The sequence below is a fragment of the Strongylocentrotus purpuratus genome, unplaced genomic scaffold (genome assembly GCF_000002235.5).
Source record: "Strongylocentrotus purpuratus isolate Spur 01 unplaced genomic scaffold, Spur_5.0 spur5_scaffold_5, whole genome shotgun sequence".
Lineage (NCBI taxonomy): Eukaryota > Metazoa > Echinodermata > Echinoidea > Camarodonta > Strongylocentrotidae > Strongylocentrotus > Strongylocentrotus purpuratus.
In genome coordinates, this window is record NW_022145611.1 from 417,676 (window position 1) to 436,895 (window position 19,220).

The 19,220-nt window shown below is 38.6% G+C and overlaps 1 protein-coding gene across 4 annotated transcripts in view; it reads right to left on the reverse strand.

Annotated features, from left to right (window-relative positions):
* The window catches only part of LOC754884 (nesprin-1), a 127,407-nt gene that overhangs the window by 48,662 nt on the left and 59,525 nt on the right, over positions 1-19,220 (reverse strand). For all 4 annotated transcript variants that reach the window (XM_030999729.1, XM_030999728.1, XM_030999727.1 and 1 more), the window contains 6 exons: positions 18,312-18,509; positions 17,588-17,890; positions 16,423-16,616; positions 13,419-13,551; positions 12,858-13,178; positions 4,246-4,560 (listed from right to left, as the gene is read on the reverse strand). In XM_030999729.1, the coding sequence (XP_030855589.1) occupies positions 4,246-4,560; positions 12,858-13,178; positions 13,419-13,551; positions 16,423-16,616; positions 17,588-17,890; positions 18,312-18,509 (1,464 nt within the window). The remainder of the gene's footprint in view (positions 1-4,245; positions 4,561-12,857; positions 13,179-13,418; positions 13,552-16,422; positions 16,617-17,587; positions 17,891-18,311; positions 18,510-19,220) is intronic.

Sequence of the window (19,220 nt, forward strand, 5' to 3'; positions counted from 1 at the left end):
ACATCTGTGACTTTGAATCAAAACCTTCACCCCACATTTCAATTATTGTAAGATTAGTTGAACATCTCATTGATTTACTTAATACCCAGGTAGGGATTATGTAAATTGAATATTCAAATACGGTTTGTTGAAAAAAGGAATGTCCAAGATGTCAAATACTTATTCTTCAGGTAAATGGTAACTGACTTGGCTCGGCTCTTATTGATGTAGAGAGGCAGGTGTACATTATAGACGACACATATTCTTATTTATGTTATATAACTGAAAACGTGATTTCTGAGAAAAAATAAAGTCAATGTACATACACATCGCTCAAAAAATGTATGCATTTTTTATTTCAAATTTAAATGACAGGAGTATCATTAAACTTACATCCTTCAAATTAACCTCAGACTATGATATAACAGTGCAAATTCCATCTAGATATAAGCTGAATATGCTTTAACAAAACATGATGAAATCTGGATATGCAGTGGTTATGAGACCTAATCCCACAGTTCAAACTGTGAATAAAAATATACCTCATGCTGGTAACACTATAGCAACATGAATAATGATCATTATTATGATTACATAACTAAGTTCTTATTTCTCTCTCTCTCTCTCTCTCTTTCTCTCTTTATTTACATAATGGATTAAGATTGGCTGATTATATCACCCCTAAGAAGTAACAATATGTTTGTTGGTAATTTAACGGAGTCCTATAAAAGTCCATTTTAATGTCTTTTCTTCTCAGTAGAAAATGGAAGGAGATGGGAATGTTTATTTTATACACTAGTTTGATGACAAGGATGAACTCATTATAATGAACTCATTATTTAACAACATAATCACATCATATAGATGATGTTGAATGCCAATTTGATGTAAGCGAAAAAACTGAATGTCATAATTATTGAAATATTCCCCGAACTTTACCGAGTGATTTGATATGCAGAGGCAAAACATATCTGCTTTTTTATAAAACGTTTATACATATGATAAAGAAAAGATGGATGAATGACATGAAGCTAATAAACAGACAATGCAATGTTGTAGTACCAAGGGCAAGGCTCTCAGAATATCCATGCATCTATTGTCTGAATACTCCCTCTGTTGTCTAAGTTTTTACATTCACCGGTAATTATCATAAATCGATCTGTAACATGAGTCAGTTGGAAAGAATTAGCTTAAAAACCCTGTCAATAATATACTACATATTATATCCTACAACACTTTGCCTACTTTAAATCATGTAATACATACTGAGGTCATCCACAGAGTCGCCAAAATGAACCTTCATACAGCTGGGTTATTTGCTAGTCTCAAAGCTGATTTCGGGGTGACAAACACTTATAAAATGCGACTTATACAGCATCTTATAAATACCGGTACTGTAAATCTCTGTGTAAAAGACGCACCTTTCTTTCGCCCCAAAAATGGAAAGTCAGTGGTGCGCTTATACACAGGTTTTTTATTTTGTTTAAAAAAAAATTGTATGCCCCTCCACCTGGCACTGTGCCTGGCAATGTCTCCCAGCTCAGTTGACTTACCACTCGGAAACTAGAACAACACTACCTGTACGTCCGGATTTCTGTTTGGACTGTCATCTTTAGTTTTAAAAACGACATTGTTACTATTATTAGGGTGATCACACTGCATGTGCACACAGTCTGCCCCATGCACACACACACACACACAACAGCAGCAGGCGCGTAGCCGGGGGGGGGGGGGGGCGGTGGGGGCAGTCGCCCCCCCCCAAAACGCCGGCCCCCCCCCCCCAAAAAAAAAAAAAGAGAGAAAAAAAGAAGAAAGGAAGAGGACGTAGGAAGAAAAACTATTAAGAGTCGAGAACGGTACAACAAATCGTCTTCTTTCTCTAATAATTTATGAAACGTCAAAGCTTCCGCGGGAGGGGAGGGGGGGGGGGGGAACTGAATTCAGACAAGAATTAAGAGTCGATTGAGAATGGTACAACGAATCTTCTTCTTTCTTTAATAATCTAATAAAACTTCAGAGCTTCCGCGCTATGCGCGGAGGCAGGGGAACGTGATTCAAACAAAGATTAAGAGTCGAGGACCGTGACGGCACAGCGAATCGTCTTCTTTCTCTAATGAAACGTCAACAGAAACTGAATTAAGATAAGGATAAGGATTAAGAGTCGAGAATGGTTCAACGAATCGTCTTCATTCTCTTATAATTTGATGAAACCTCAAAGCTTTCGCTTTCATTTCATTGTTATCGGCATGTGGGAAATATGTTAAATTATTAATTAGAATATTGTCTTTTCAGCCATGTGTGACATGGTCCGCAGATCGCCCATTAACTGTTATTCTGCGTGGTGAAAATGCACCTCAATGTATAAAACTCCCCTACAAAACTGCAATATATCCTCATGTGTTTCACTCATTAAATCACTTTGCTGTTAACACTCAAGGTAGCCACAACTGTTCTGGGGTCACCAAACTTTGTTTTTCTCTGAAATTTAGTCCCTGTGGAATGTTATGGCCTGTTGAATGGTTTCTCGGAAAATCGTCATAAATCCTCAAATCTGACATTTATTTTTAAAGAAAACTATACTGTGATGTAGCTGAAAGTCTGCAGATTCTTATCATTTGATCGGTTTTTCTGAATAATTTGTGAAACATATGAGGAAATAGCTGTAACGGTGATCCAAGTAATTTCCATCACCATATTTTATTGGCATCGCAAAAATATTTGGAATTTAATGTTAATATTTGGTGTAAATATGATCTATAATTATATGATTTACAAAATGCCAACAAAATGAACAGTTTGACTTTCCTATATATATAATTAGCTGAAATGACCTAATTTGCATATTTGATGAATATTCACAATTTTCTTTTTTGTATTTTTTACCACAAAGATGATATTTTAGTTTCTGATAATTTAATTCATTATTTGTGTCCAAGAAAGTGATGAATTAAGTTATCAACTTTTGCCATTTTTGCCAATTTGACCATTTCTGGCAGGTTTTTTGGTAATTTTGTGATATAAAAAAATGGTATAAAATCACAATGCATTGACCGATTTCAATTCTGTTTTTTATTTTTTGAAGCTTTCATAAAGCTTGATCATTTGCAATCATCAAATAACATGTGTTTGTTGCACTTATTTTTGGTGTGCTATACCTACTATTATTTGTGACAAATTCACATGCACAAATCGGCGCCGTCAACTGCACCACGCAGTCAAAAATAAAGGTCCTTCCCGCGTGGGTTTTTTTCTTTCTCGGCCCCCAAATAGGGGAACGTCTTATTACACAGGTGGTCTTATACACAGAGATTTACGGTAAGCATACCATACACAAGTACATGGATCTGTTTTGGGATCATCGCTCATTGATTACCACATTTATAACAATAATCCTAGAGTTAGTGCACGATATCAGAACATTTCTGTTTTTGGCTGTGGTTTTACTTTATTTGCTCTTGGCATGGTATCAAAAGTTTATAGTTACAATCTTCGCTATAAATTCTTGCAGACTGGTAATTTGGATGCTTCCTCCACTGATACACTGATTTCAGCAAATAAAGGCTCATGTGCATGAGCGTGTAATAAGGTACTCAAGTACTCGCCCAAGCTTACTCAGCGGCCATTTTTTTTTACAATAATTATTTTACACACCCCTTTTTGGGGGTTACAGACCCCTATTTTTTAGACCAGGCAGGGAAATAAAAAATTGTTGTAAAATGAATACCATAAATATCTATCCTTTGTTTTGAGTGACTCTTTGCTACGATCGCCAAGAGATGGCACTGCTCAGATGATTTTTCTTTTGTTTGTTTTTTGTCGACGTTGTACGAAACACCCCAGGTGCATATTCAAAAACTCACATGATTTTAATGCGAGTTGCAGTTGAATGCGCCAATTTGTGCATGTGAACTTGTCACAAATTATAGTAACAATGTTGTTTTTAAAACTAAAGATAATAGACAAATTTTCCTCCGAGTCCAAACAGAAATCTGGACTTTGGCAACTAGTTTGATCCTAGTTTCTGAGTGGTGAGTTGACAGTGACACCCCATGTATTATTGAGCTATGAAACATTTTACTCACGGTACCATGCCGGTGCTCTTCCGGGCATGGGTCAGCGTCAGCCGGCGGAGGGGCATAAATCAGCACTCAAAAAAAAAATGGCAGCCGTGTATAGTATAGCTGTCAACAGTGCGAGTACTCGAGTATCCAAGTACTCGTTGCAGCCTTATAGCAAGTGCTTAAAATGAGAGAGAACAGAACTCACCCCTTGAAGTCTCTGCAGCAGATCTTCAATGCTGTTCTCTCCATTCTGCGATACCTTCATTTCCATCTCAGTCAGCCAATCAGAGAACTCCTTATATCTCTCAGTGAAAGCTATCCATTCATTAAGCTTGTCTGTGATTCGTTGCTTACGCTGACAGACCTGATGGTGAACCTCATCGAGTTGTTTGGTGAGAAGTATGATGCGTTCATGGAGGACAGACATATCATCTGGACTCACTGATGGGCACAGCTGACTCTCTCTCTGGTACAGGATCTCCAATTTACCTTTAGTGTTGCCGAAACCATTCTCAGTCTCCTGTACAGTAAAGGAGTAGAAGTAAAGAAATACAAATTAAAGAGAAGGTTGAGTTCTGGGAAGAGGTGAAAAATAATTTGTGAGCGTTATCATTCTTATTATGCAAGTGTGGAAGAACATCAGATGAGAATGGCTCTTCAAATGCCTTCATATTCTAAATATGTCATGTAACATCGTAAAAAACCAGGGTAGGATTTTTACGCCACATGTTCGTGTAGTGTGTAGTCCCATATACATCTTTCCGTGTACAGTGATTGTAACTTTACCAAGACTTTTTCTTATCATTTTGATGATTCCAGAACCTTGCAATACACACAAATTCTTATATGCTAGATGATCAACCTTTTCTGGTCGATTCCACACCGTTATTTTCACAATGCAATCGCATAACCAGAACTCAACTTCATCTTATCATATATTTGCTTTCAAGAGAGATGGACGTGTTTTTCGCGAGCTCCTGAAAAATGCACTTTTCTGCAGCCAAATAATGGACTCAAGGAAACTTTTTATACTAAACTGACGACGAAAGGACAGTGGTGAGATTTGTGTAATTCATTTTTCACAAATTTTTGGACTTTTAAAGATTTTGGTCATTTTATACTGTTATTTTGGTCAATTTTCAAATATTTATTTTCTTGATTTTTGAACATTAAGCGCAATATAAACACTTTACACAGAATTCATCTTGGATACAGCGCAAGTGAGCGCAAAGATACAAGGCAAATATGCACTAGTGAGTTATCTCAGTATTTATTACGCAGTACTTTTCAGCAAACAGGTGAACAATTATATTAAATGACGTCACAATGACCATCGTTAACGTAATAAGTCTCTGTGTTAAGGAACTCAAAGCTGAACTGCAGAAACGTGGTCTAAATAAAAATGGTGTAAAAGAAACTTTGGTAAATAGGCTGCAAAGTGCAATCAATGACAATATCCATCAAGCGAGTAATGGCAAAAGAAATCAGGAGACGAATACTGAGCAAGCTGATCTCTATGACCTATTCAATCTAGTTTTGTCGTCAGTTCATGAACTAGCCGACAGGCTTTTCCATCTTGAAGCTAAGTTCGATAGTGCTGATCTGGTAAAGGAGAAAATAGATCTCAGTGAGATAGTGGGAACTATCTCAAGAGTTGATCCCGCGAGGTATGATAATCGACCAGGAAATGTTTATACCGTCCCGACGAAGAATAGGTTCGATGTCCTTGCGGATAATCATGTCACTGACGCTGAGCCTGCTACTTCGATGTCGACTAGTTACCAGATGAAAGAGTACCGAGATGGGCATCGCCAGTGCCGCTTGTCTGATGCTACGGTCACAAATGTTCGTACGAACGATTCGTTCGTACGAATCTCCCTGTTCCTACGAATTTCAGAGTTCGTAGAGATTCGCAGATGGGGCATAGTTTCGTACGTCCTTCTTACGGAGTTCGTACGAACGCCGTTTAATTCGCAAGAACAACTCAAGACCTTCTTGAGAAACGAAGTGATTTTCGGTTATACAATGGCCCCAGAGTTCGTACGTTTTTCGTAAGAACGCCTTGTGTTCTTCTTACGTCAGACTTACGCCAATGTTACGAGTTTTTGTTCTCGCAAGGTGGTCGTACGTTTAACTCACGGCATTCACAAGTCATTCGTAAGAAGATTTTACGATTTTTTTCCTATTTGGTCGGGTTGCCAAAAAAACGCTGCCGTATACTGTCGAAAATTCTATGACTGTTGAAAGTTTGATATTACACGATGACAGTATTGCCAAGAAGACTACAACTGCAACTGCAACTCCATAAAATGTTTCTTAAACTTGCTGTTAGCATATCTGTTACTTCCTTTATTATAAAAGCAGTCATGTTAACCGAAGAAGTCAACAAGTTTTTGCTCTGTGGTGGCATCAAAGTCATAGGACTGCTTCTCCTTTCTTAGTTTCCCCGTTACCTCATCTTCATCGCCGTCAAACTGCCGTCTTGATGGTTTTCCCTCATCCTCCTCGTCATCTTTCACCGCCTACTCCCGGTCGCTTCCGATATGGCCATCATTTCTTGATATCAGGCGCTCCGAAAGCAGTTTGGGATTGGGGTGGCAAAAATTCCAGGGGGCTCACCTTCCAGGGGCAGTGGCGTAATGAGCAAAAACGTTTGGAGGAGGGGGGGGGGGGAGAAGGAAAATTTGCATCACCACCACTCCTAGGCCTACATGTTACATGCAGGGCCCACGGAAGATTTTTCAAATTGGAGTATTAACGATCAGGTTAGAGTTTAGCGAGCGTAGCGTAAATTGGCGTGTGGTCCGGGGGCTTTGCACCGGCGGGGGCCAAGGGACTAAGCCCCGGAAGCTCATGGTTTTTAGGCATCAAATTGGGGTCAGATAAGCATATTTAGATACCTTATTTGTGTTACTGGCAGGTCACTAATTGTCGGGGGTTCCAGGCAGCAGAGCCCCTGGAAGCTCAAAGGTTTTCGGCATCTAATTACGGTCAGATGAGCATATATTGATATCTCATTTGTGATATTGGTAGGTCACACATTTTGTTCTCTCTCTTTCTTTCCTTTCCTCTTTTTTTTTTTTAAGTGAGGGGTGCTCGAGCCCCGAGCCCTGCCGTTCTGCAGGCCCTGACATGAAGGCTTCCAAATAAGCATATTTGTATGCCCAGCTGTTAATTTGGGAATTAGTAATTTTCAAACAAACGCATAAAAAGATATGATTTGCAAAAAAATTGAGAAAAAATACCGGAAAATCATGTCATTTCAGCAACGTTTGTAAATCACTGGTATCGAATTAGAAGTACCCCCCGCCCATTAGTACGCCAGTGTTCAGGGGCTCATGTCTTCTCACCACTATAATAAAAAAAAATTTAAAAAATTCCCATCCTCTTACAATATTTCCACGATATGCGCAAATCGTATATATTATAAAAAACCTCCATTGATGTAGGAGCAAGCGGAGTGCATACGAAATTTAATCCCTATTAACTTTTCTTTTCTTTGAATAGAATATAATTTATATGTGATTCAATTCAGGTTTTGTTCTTTTTGGTTAAAAAATACAAATCATCTTTATTCCTTTACTGCTTTTTTTATAGGGGGGTTGGAGGGGGCGAATGCCCCCCTGCCCCTCCCCCCCACTTCCGGCGCCTCTGCTTGATATTGTTGTTGCTGCTCTCCTCCTCTTTCTCCTTCCTCCTCATCTCTTTCCTTACGTTTGTTTCCCTTCCCTCTCTTCCCTCTAACAGATTTCCCATTTGGTCCCATATTTCTTCGACAGGAGATGCAACCTCGACGAACACTATGAACAGAGTGAAGCTTTATAACCGTTAAAACTCAAAATTTGCATAAATTGTGTACGTACACCTTACGAGCACCTTACGAACGCGTGGAGTCATTCGTACGAAGACATTAAGAATCTCCGCTCGTAAGGCGTTCTTACGAACGCCGTAGGAGCCCTCTATGAACAACTTGAGGCGTTCTTACGGTCATCGTAATAATTTGAAGCTTCTAGAATTGTCCCTCAACCCTATGAAATGTACGTAGATCTTGCGTGGTTCTTACGATGTAATTACGGCGTTCGTACGGCCGCCTTACGAAGAGAGGGTTTCGTACGATGTTAAAAAAAATCTTGGACAAGACCATCGACCAATCTGCGTTCTTACGAACGGTCTACGAACGGTTTACGAGCGCTTGTTTCGTACGGCCTTCTTAAGAAGATCTTACGAAATGGTCTGAAAATCGTTCGTACGGCGTTCGTAGCAGCCCGTAAGGGTATTTGTGACCAAGGCATGAGCTACATGAATCTGTCCTCGAAGGCACAGACGTCGAGCCTCCTACTCCGATGTCGACGAGCGACCAGATGAAAGAGTACCGAGATGGGCATCGCCAGCGCCGCTTGTTGAAGGTACCTGCTGCTGTTTTCGAAGGCACTGACGCAAAGTCTTCGACTTCGATGTCGACGAGCGACCAAACCAATGAGTTCCGACAAGGGCATCGCCAACGCCGCTTGTCTGAGCTATTTGATGTTGTCATCGAAGGCGACTCGATGATTAAGCACATCGAGGGCCGACTCCTGAGCCGAAAACATCGAGTAGTCTGCCATCCGAACCCAGGGGCAACGGTGGCTGATATCTCCTCTAAGAAGGCTACTGAGGGTGTAAAGGCGAAAGGAGACGTCATTCTACATGTCGGGTCAAATGACTTGTCGAAAGGTAATGGTAGTACATCCACCGCCGATGATATCATAGCATTAGCAGACATGATTGCAGCAAAAGGCTGTGATGTATGCTTGTCTGGTGTTATACACCGCAGATGAGAATCAGTTCACCAGAGGCGCAGTGTCGATGGGGTTAATGGGCGATTGAGAAGGGCTGCCCGTGAAAGGAGATGGGGTTTCGTTGATAACGATAACATAGGTGACAGGCACCTTGGCAGAGATGGGGTCCACATCAATATTAAAGGCAGGACAAGCTGTTCTTGCCTTTAATCTACGCCACTTTATTGAGCGACCTCAAGGGCCACCTACACCTACTCAGCAAACGTCCTACGCTGAAGTTGTTCGATCTTCAACGCAGGATTTCAAGATGATTGCTCCGAGAGGGAGGCTAAAGTCTGCACCTGCTCTTCCAATGTTTCCACTGACAAAAGCTCAACAGGGGTGGCACAAGCATCTACGTCTTGTCATGGCAACATGCTGTTAAACTCTGTCTCTGGTACTGGCATACTACATCATAATCTTCAGGATCAATCTCATGAACTGAATAAGAGTAACATTAAACAGTTGGAAGGTGGTTCAGTTCCTCTGTTTAGAAACAGGGGCTTAAAATTTGCTCGTTTGAATATTCATAGCTTAGTTGCTAAGATTGACGAACTTAGATTACTTCTGAGAAATGCATCATTTGATGTTATTGGTTTAAATGAAACATTTTGTGACTCCATGATTGATGATTCTGAATTGTATATAGATGATTATATTTTATTACATAGAGACCGTACGAGACATGGTGGTGGTGTGGCTGTATATATATATCCAAGAGGTTCAATTATAAAAGAAGGGATGATTTGATTTCATCTACTTTAGAATGCCTTTGGTTTGAATTGCATTACCCAAATAAGTCTCCCATCCTGGTTGGTGAATTTTACAGACCTCCAAATTCTCACGTTGATTTCTTTGAAGAATTAGACGGAAATTTGGACTCTGCTCTCTCGGAAGATATGAGCTGTATTATTTTAGGTGATTTCAATTGTAATTGTATGCCACACCAACTTGATCTGAATGCTGAAAAGTTAATGTTTTATACAAATATGTACGGGCTAAGTCAGCTAATTGATACTGCCACAAGAGTTACAAATACCTCTTCTACTTTAATTGATTTGATATTTGTATCAGACAAGGAACTTTACAATGAATGGGGAATATTTGAAACTAGCATAAGTGATCATTATTTGGTGTATACGGTTCGCGATTTTAGTGCAAAGATCCATAACAAATCTGAATATGCAGAATTTCGCTCGTTTAAAAATCTTGACGAGGGGAAATTTTACAGTGAATTGAGAAGTACTCCTTGGCAGGTCATAAAAAATATAGATAATGTTGATGTTGCGTGGGATATGTGGTTGACTCTATTCAATAATATAATCAACAAGCACATACCAGTTTGTAAAAAGCGGATAAGAAAAAAGGCATGTCCATGGATATCTGACGAGATTGTTAAGCTTATGACGGAACGTGATAAAGTTCTCAAAGCTGCTAAAGCTAACAAAAGTGATGATCTTCGGGACACCTACAAATATCTAAAGAATACAGTTATTCATCTCATGAGGAAAAGAAAAAGAGAATATAATGCAGACCAGATCTCACAAAATCATAACAATAGTAAGCAAATGTGGAGATGTTTGAGAAACCTGGTCCCTAAGTCATTACCTATATCTCCCAATAGCATAAATGTTGATGGTGCTAATGTGTCAGACAATGCAAATATTGCTGAAGCTTTTAATGACTTTTTCATTTCTAATGCTACTACGATTACAAAGGACCTGCAAAGGAATAAGTCTCAACTGAGAGTAGACGAGGACAATAATATTGGTCCAACTCATTCGCAATTTAATTTGAATTTGATTACTGAGGATTTTGTATTGAAACAGATTGATAATCTGAGTATAGATAAAGCAACTGGTGAAGATCACATCAGCTGTAAACTTTTAAAGATGACGAAGAATGTTATCGCAGAGTCTCTTTGTGATATCATTAACAAATCCCTGTCTACAGGAGTTGTTCCACGTGAATGGAAAAAGGCTCGGGTAGTACCAATATTCAAATCTGGAGATATTTCTTCTTTGAATAATTACCGCCCCATTTCAATATTACCTATCGTGAGTAAAATTATAGAAAGGGCCGTCCACCAACAACTCAGTGAATTCTTGGACGTGAATCAATTATTACACCCTAATCAGTCTGGATTTAGACCTAAACATTCAACAGCTACTGCCCTTGCAAAACTTGTAAATCAATGGTCGTTAAATATTGATAACAAAGAAATTTCTGGAGTTGCCTTCATAGATCTTCGTAAGGCTTTTGATACTGTTGACCATGAGCTACTTCTACATAAACTAGCTTGTATAGGTTGTAGTAATAGGACTATTTATTGGTTCAAATCATATTTAGGGGATCGACAACAAGTGACCCAATTCAAAGGAGCCAAGTCGCATCCATCAACCATCAAATTAGGTGTGCCACAAGGTTCAATTCTTGGTCCCCTTTTATTTTCAATATATGTTAATAGTCTACCTGAATGTACTCCTGAAGGTATCATAGATATGTATGCTGACGATACTACACTTACCATCAGTGCAAATGATGCAACTGTTGTGGAAGAAAAATTAACTTTTGCGTTAAACAGAGGCATGGATTAAGGAAAATCGTCTTGTTCTTAACACTGAAAAAACTTGTGTCATGTTAATAGGCTCTCCTGCTAATCTCAAGAAAATTGAATCTTTCACCATTTTATTAAACGGCAATTTCATCAAAAGAGTTCAATTCACCAAATGCTTAGGACTTTTGATAGATGAAGAATTGAAATGGTCTAAACAAATCGAAAACGTAAGTAAACTTACCCAGAAAAACATTAGCATGATAAAGAGAGCAAAGAGTTTTTTGCCTCAAAAATCCTTAAAGTTACTAGTGTTGCCACGATTAGATTACTGCTCTGTTGTATGGTCGAACCGATTTCATTCTCATACAACTAAGCTGCAAAAAATTCAAAAGAGGGCTGCAAGAATAATATTGAACAAGACATATGACACACCATCGGCTGATTTGTTCACAAGTCTTAAATGGATGACACTAGACAAGCGGTTTGAGTTAAGTCGCGTTATGATGATATATAAATGCGTTCATAACTTAGCACCTTCTTACCTTCAGGTAATGATGTACATGAGCATCATACAAGGCAAATAGACAGTGGATGTTTACGTGTGCCTAGATTTCACACTGATTGTTATAAGTGTAGCCCAATTGTTTCTTCCATATTTGAACGGAATAAGCTAGATAATTCATTGAGAACGGCTTCCTCTGTCAATTCATTTAAGAGATTGTTTAAACAAAGTTGTAATTTGTGAATGGCTCAGCCGTACATACATGCATGTTCTGTAATATTTACATGACTTATTCACATAATTGCGACTTAATTAATATTTTCCTATTGACATTATCGTTAACTAGGTTAATGATTATGTTTATTTTGCAAACAAGTATTATTTTTGAAACTGTTCTGTATAAATGTTATAAACGATGTAAATATGTTCATTCAGGGCCCCATGGAAGACCACTACTTGTTGGTGAATGGGCTACCCTGTCAAAAGATTAGAAATAAATAAATAAATAAATAAAAAAATCTTTAAGTTTAATCAAAAATTTACAAAATATCAATCTTGCTGTTAACGTGATGTACTCAATCTAACTGATGAGTACTTTCTTGATAATACACTGTAGTTGCATTTATACTGCAGACATAACCTCTGAGAGCATATTAACTATTCTTATTACCCTGGCTTTAGCCAAGCTGCCCAAAGGTGCTAACATGTTCAAGGAATTTAGACATTCTAGGTACCCATTTACTAAACCTGGGTTGAGAGTGAAAAATGTAGATTAATGTAAAGCCAAAGTTCATTGTTGTCATGGTCGGGACTTGATCTACTAACGCTTTGATCCACAATCTATGTATTCAGTTGACCAATACACCTCTTATACAAACAAAATAGTATTCAAATTGTTCACATGTGATCTTCTATATATGAATATTGAATGATCGACTCACCTTGCACCTCTGGAGTTCCCTCTGTAGTTCTTCATACTGCGTTGGTAGCGGTTTATCCAACATGCTATGTGCACCTCTAAGCCAAGCCTGAAGATCATCGATGATACTTTCTCCCTCCTCCCATCTACCTAGGATCTCTGTTAGCTTGTTGTCCTGTTTCCTGAGTCGACTGGTCAACCAGTGCCATCGGTTCTGAATCTCCATTAGCTGGTTGCGGAGATCATCACCAGCCATCCGGTCAGAGTTTCGTAGAAGGGATTTACCAGCTTCATTGAGAGAGAGGTAGCTACCTTCTTGGACACTCACTAGCTTCTGAGTCATCTGAGAATGAAAAGAGGTGAGAGAGAGAGAGAGACATAGAAAGACAGAGATGAATTCTTAATCTGTGATGTAAGGGCTCTCGAAATTAAATCTGTACGAGAGCTGAGAAAGTATTCTGCTGACATACAACTACATCATGAAAAGAAAAAAACTGTTATCAAGCATTGTGCAAGATGAACCTTCACAGTACAAAAGGTGTTTTTAAAATCCTCCTCCTCCTCCTCACTATCATTTTTTTACCTTTGTCTGTTCATGGAGTCCTCTGAGTGCCTGGAGAGGGGCTGTAGTGATACGATAACCTGTCACTTCAGCTTCCATGTCTCTGAACCATTCATTCATCTTGGCTAACGATGTCCTGTAGGACTGCCAATCCCTAGAACAATATTAAAATGCAATTTAGATTCAAACCAATCACACAAACACAAAGAAAAGGCAATACATAATTTGCTTTGCTGTCAGTCAGTAAGTGGTACATGTATCAATTAAACCAAAGCAATTATATGAAAGAGTGAACTATGAACCAACTCTTTATCAAAGAAGTGATATCCTTCTTCTCTTGCTCTATCTTCTCTCTATTCGTTCTTAAAGTCTTAGATGGCTGCCTCTTCATGTTCATCCCCTTACTTTTCCTCTCCGATCCTTTCTCATGCATTGGTGCACCCCCTCTCTATCCTCTTCCCTTATGTTATTACGTCTCTCATATATCTACAAATCATGTGAATGCGTATCTGGTGCTCTATAGAGTCAAAGCAATTGGACAACAAAGTAGTTCTACTGCTAAAGAAGAAGAGTAAACTATCTACATGAATTCGCACCATCCCTCCAAACTAAAGCATTCCCACAAATCATCAATACTGCTTTAGATTACGTCACCAGTTCACTTGAAAGTGTATCAATATCACGTAAAAAAAAAGAATTTGTGTACAACTAGAATGCATTAGTCAACCTAAGATAACTTTAACCGGCATTCTATAGGTAAACGGAGAGTGAGCATGAAGAAAACTAGATGGACCTTCGACCGCGCGCAGTCGAAAATGATGCCTCTGCCATGGAGCAATTTAACAAACCAAAACAGAAGCGAGCTGATTTTGCATACATAATGAGCCCTGTGACCTTTGACATCATGACCCCAAAATCTAATCAGTTCATTGGCTCTGCAAAGTACATACATCACCCAAGTTTGATAGGAATTGAACAATGGGTTCTTGTGATAACGCAATCACAACCTGAAAACATAATGGCCCAAATTCACAAAGGAGATTTACATTTAACCCAGGCTAAATCTATCCCACGGTTTAAACCTTGCTCGGTATTCACAAAGCGAGGTTTACATCCCATGGTCTAAATCTAACCCACGGTTTAACCCACGATTTAAGCATGCCTAAGAGAGCAAACAAGGGAAAAGCTCTCGGCGGTCTCGCCTGCATTACGCAATTCGATATGATCGAAAATTGAAGTTGGAACATTATTTATAGGAAGGGTGGCCCATTAAAAGGCCCCAAAAAATGAACTACCCAAAGGTTGATATTTAAAAACTAGATATCTTTGAAACATTGATATTTCCACCTTTCAATTAACATCAAATACTCCACTTTTGAAATTGATCATGTCTGGTGACGTGGAGCATAATCCGGGACCTGAACATTCAAATTCGTTACGTCATACACTCAATTGTCTACTACTAAGTGCCTGTTCCCTTGGTAATAAACTGAATGACCTAAAAGTGAGAGTTACTTCCGATGAAATAGATGGATGAACTCTGATTCCTGTGATGGTGAAATTCGTAAAGACCGCAATCACAACGGAGGAGGTGTACTTCTTGCATGAAAACAATTCACCGCCCCGAGTTTGCTTAAGTCTTGCCAGTATCATTCTTTGAGTATTTAAATAGAGGAACAGCTGAAAAGTCTTTTATCTATTCACACATTGAAAGGTAATTGTTATAACTTTCACTGAATGTGCATATATTAAGATGCATGGTGAGAAATCAATTGTTCAGGCAATGATTATTTATCAGCTCATCATGTTTATGCATAAGTCACAAAAAATGTTGGTGAGGAGGGGATAAGTTGTACTAACTGTCCTAAAAACTCTTTATCTGTTGGTAAGGTATATATGGAGGAGACTACACTGTTCACATGCAGGGCCAGATCATCAGTTGGGGGGAAAATGTCACAGTTCCATGTTAGTAGTTTTCTGCTGGCATGGATCTCCCCTGGTTCTCCCCCGGTGGCATTTTTCAAATATGATAAATCAAAATGTATTAAAGCTCTCAAAATATCTTGAGTATTTCTCTCTCCGTTTAACCATTATTTTTGTGCATTTGTTAGATGTGTATTTTTTTTGAGACTTTGAGATGGTTTTAGTAATTTAGCGAGTAAAACATGCTGATGCGTATTGACCTCTAGCGCGGTATACTTGCTGAGAGGCAGCACGATTTGAATTTTCAAAGTTTTCTTTCTAACATCGGTAAGTTGAAACAAGGGAAACGATCTCGGCGGTCTCGCCTGCATTACGCAATTTGATATGATGAAAAATTGAAGTTGGAACATTATTTATAGGAAGGGTGAATATTAATTAAGAATCATGAACAAATAACAAAAATTGATTCATTTATTCTCATATTAAATTGTGAAAACATAATCCAAGGCTACTGACCTAAAATGACCTTTGACCTTGTGACCTGGAATTTGTGTCATATGATTTGTGATACTTGATAACCGTTGGGTACAAGTTTCATGGAATTTGAACGAACCTAGTTTAGTATGGAACTAAACCTCCTTTGTGAATACCAAAATAATGACCCATGGTCTAAAGCTTGGTGTTATGACGTATTATGACGCGTTAAACCATGGGTTGAATCTAAACCTCATGTGTGAATTTGGGCCAATGCCTCTGGCTACTTTGTAGCAGAGGCATAATAAATAATAAGATAAAACTGCGAGCACCGAACCCAAGTCAGGCTTGGGTTCTCTGCAGGACCCATTCTATACGAACGCATTTTGTTATTCTTTATTGTGTCTTGTAGTCTACTCACAAGTCTCTTTTATGCTAATGGAGAGTGTATTTAAACATGCAGTATATCTTTATAGAAGTAATATTTACAGCTCACATTTTCAACATAGTATAGCCACATAAAACCTCTAAAATAAAGAACAGAATTTGTTAGGTGATGCATTAAGGTGTGAATAAGGCTACTGGTAAGTTGTCTTTCAACGTCTTGTTTTTAGGTTGCCCCTCTTACCTGATGTTGCGGTCAATGATCTCTTTCCTCTGACTAGCCCTACGGATCACGCTTTGCCATTGGTCACTCAGCTGGGCTAGTTTAGTATGGAACTCGTCTGGGTCATCTACCTCCCCATCATGAATCATCCGTTGACCATCGCTGATGATGGAGAACAGGATCTGCTGACGGTTGAAGATGTCGGCCTCAAACAACTACATTCAAACAGATGAAATATACCATAAACTAATGCCATTATACTGTCAAGGGTAACTTAGAGAACACTGTGCCTTTTGGACACTAATCAACCAAAATGTAAGATATGTCACCAGTATGAATCACATCACAACACTGCCTGTTCTATCTTCAATAAAAATCTGCATTTTTTAATTTTTTTAATTAAAGGGCCCATGACATCGAAATACAAGTGCACTCCTGTTGGTGTGCAGTCCTGCATACATCTCATATTTTGATATGTAAACTTCTGAATTTGTTTCATAGATTTTTTAAATATTTTTTTAAATATTTGTTTTTCAAACTTGCTAAGCTCCACCCCGAAACCTCCAGATCTCATTCCCCTTGTGACATCATCTGTCAGTCATCAATGAGCTAACTTGAGAAAGTGGCATGTAACTTTGCCAAAGTTGACCACCTGTTACAATACCACAAACAATAGCAACATATAAGTTGCTATGTCAGACATGTCAGACTAAACTAATATTCTAGAATAGACAATGGTTTGTAGCACACGTTCATAATAGAATTGCATGCTTCCATACATATGTACAATACATCAACATTGCCTTTGTCTTCCTGGTGATGCTACAGCATGTCTGTGATAGCAACTTGTATGGTGCTATTGTATTACATATCAAAATATGAGATGGGCCCTTTAATGATTGACACACATAGGTACACACATCCTATGAGAGGCTTGAAATGTCAACAATATCATCTCCACTCCTTGGATTTTATTCTTACCATGGTTAAAGTGAAGACATATGTCAAATCTACCAACATTCTACTTGCACCCTATTATGCCCCATTGATAGCCGGGTGTAGATTTATGACTCGTCAAGTACACCTGGTTAGGATTTAATCACTTTTTTTTATCCATACAGTCCTGTGACATGTCCATGAAACCATGACACCTCTACACATTTCAACCATGAAAAATCAAAATCACCTCATAGACTTTCTGTTGATCCAGCAACTCATCATAGCTGCCAGCAATGTCAACAGCAAGACTTTGCTCTGTGTCTGCAAGGAACTTCATCCAAGATTTACATTTCTGGGCAAAGTTTTGCTGCTGAAGGAGCACTCCTTGAAGATTGCGGTATTTCTCTGAGAGTCTGGTATATAGTTTGTTCCACCAGTCATTGAGTGTTGCCAGATGACCTGAGTTGTGCCTGTCAAGGCTGATACGATAACCTATCTCATTCAGGGCATTTACATGGGGTTGGTTCTCAGTGAAGTCAACAAGTAGCAACTGAAAAGAAAATGAAATAACTAATCAAAATGGATTTCCATCAAATAACTCTCATTCAATTAGCAGCCGATAAGAATTCCTCATTCATATGACAACCAACACAAACTTTTTACAGTTTAAGAAGATATGAATAACCACTTGCAACAGGTAAAGATTCAGGATTCTCTTGCAGGGGGAGGGGCAAAAGTGTGAAAACAGTCTAAGCAAGAAAAACAAAGATTCTCATATTTCCAGCTGTGTTTTTTTGTATGTTTTAGTCTACAATCTGGCCAATCTTTTTTCTTCTCTTTCTCTTACTGTTCTGAAAATATCCCAGACTGGACTTTGCTTGGGATATGTGTCCCTGGGTTTGCCAATGTCAAGATACTGATCAAACATTAGTTCTGTTCTATTGAGAAAGTATCATTGACATATTATTTACCTTGAGTCTGTCCATCCTGTCCTTGATTGTATGTTCGTCTGATGATCTATTAGGTTCTTCTATGTTAAGGGTGTCCTTTACTTCTTCTAGCCAATCAAGCAATGACTTGGTCTTCTCTCGGAACTGTTTCTGATTTTGAATGTCTATTTCCTCTGCCTTGATATGTCTTTGTAGTGACTGCTGTAAGGTGTCTAGACGCTGGGGAAACAAACCACATACAAGCAATATAATAAGATGCCGTGACATTTACTCCAGTCCCAATTGCTCTGGGCTTTATTTCATGGTTTTAGCTTAGGTTTAGGTTTCAGCATAGAGTATGGCCAGTAATCCAGTTAGTGTAGGAAATTTACCAGAAAAATTGCTGACAGAGCATCTGTCTACAACCTATAATAAACATGATATCAAAAATGTGTAATTCACTGCCACTGTAAATACTACCCCTGGAGGCGTGGTCCTGTTCAACAACATTATGCTATGTTTATCCCTTATGGCACTGCAGTTTATGTTGGTAATCTAGTAAAATGTAAGGAAATTACTTTTGTTTTAAAATCTTATCCTATCATATTCTATCCTATCTATTTCAGGAGTAAATTTAGGCAAATTGTGACCTGCAGCTGAAACTGCATTTACCGTACTGCCTGATTCAAGGCATTGCAAGTAAATACAGAGTGAGCCTCTTCCACTTTACAGACAACTTTGTGTCATTTAGTTGGAATGCACGTGATAGGTCTTTCAATCAAGGCTCAAATCAATTTTTTGACCACGGGGGCACTTCAAAAAAAAAAATATCCCATGTGAGCCTTCTCACGGGGGCTCTTTTTTTAATACATATTTTCCAATGAATTTGTACCCATGATACTCCTAAATTCGTTGCTATTCCATCATTATCATTTATTTCAGTCAGCAATT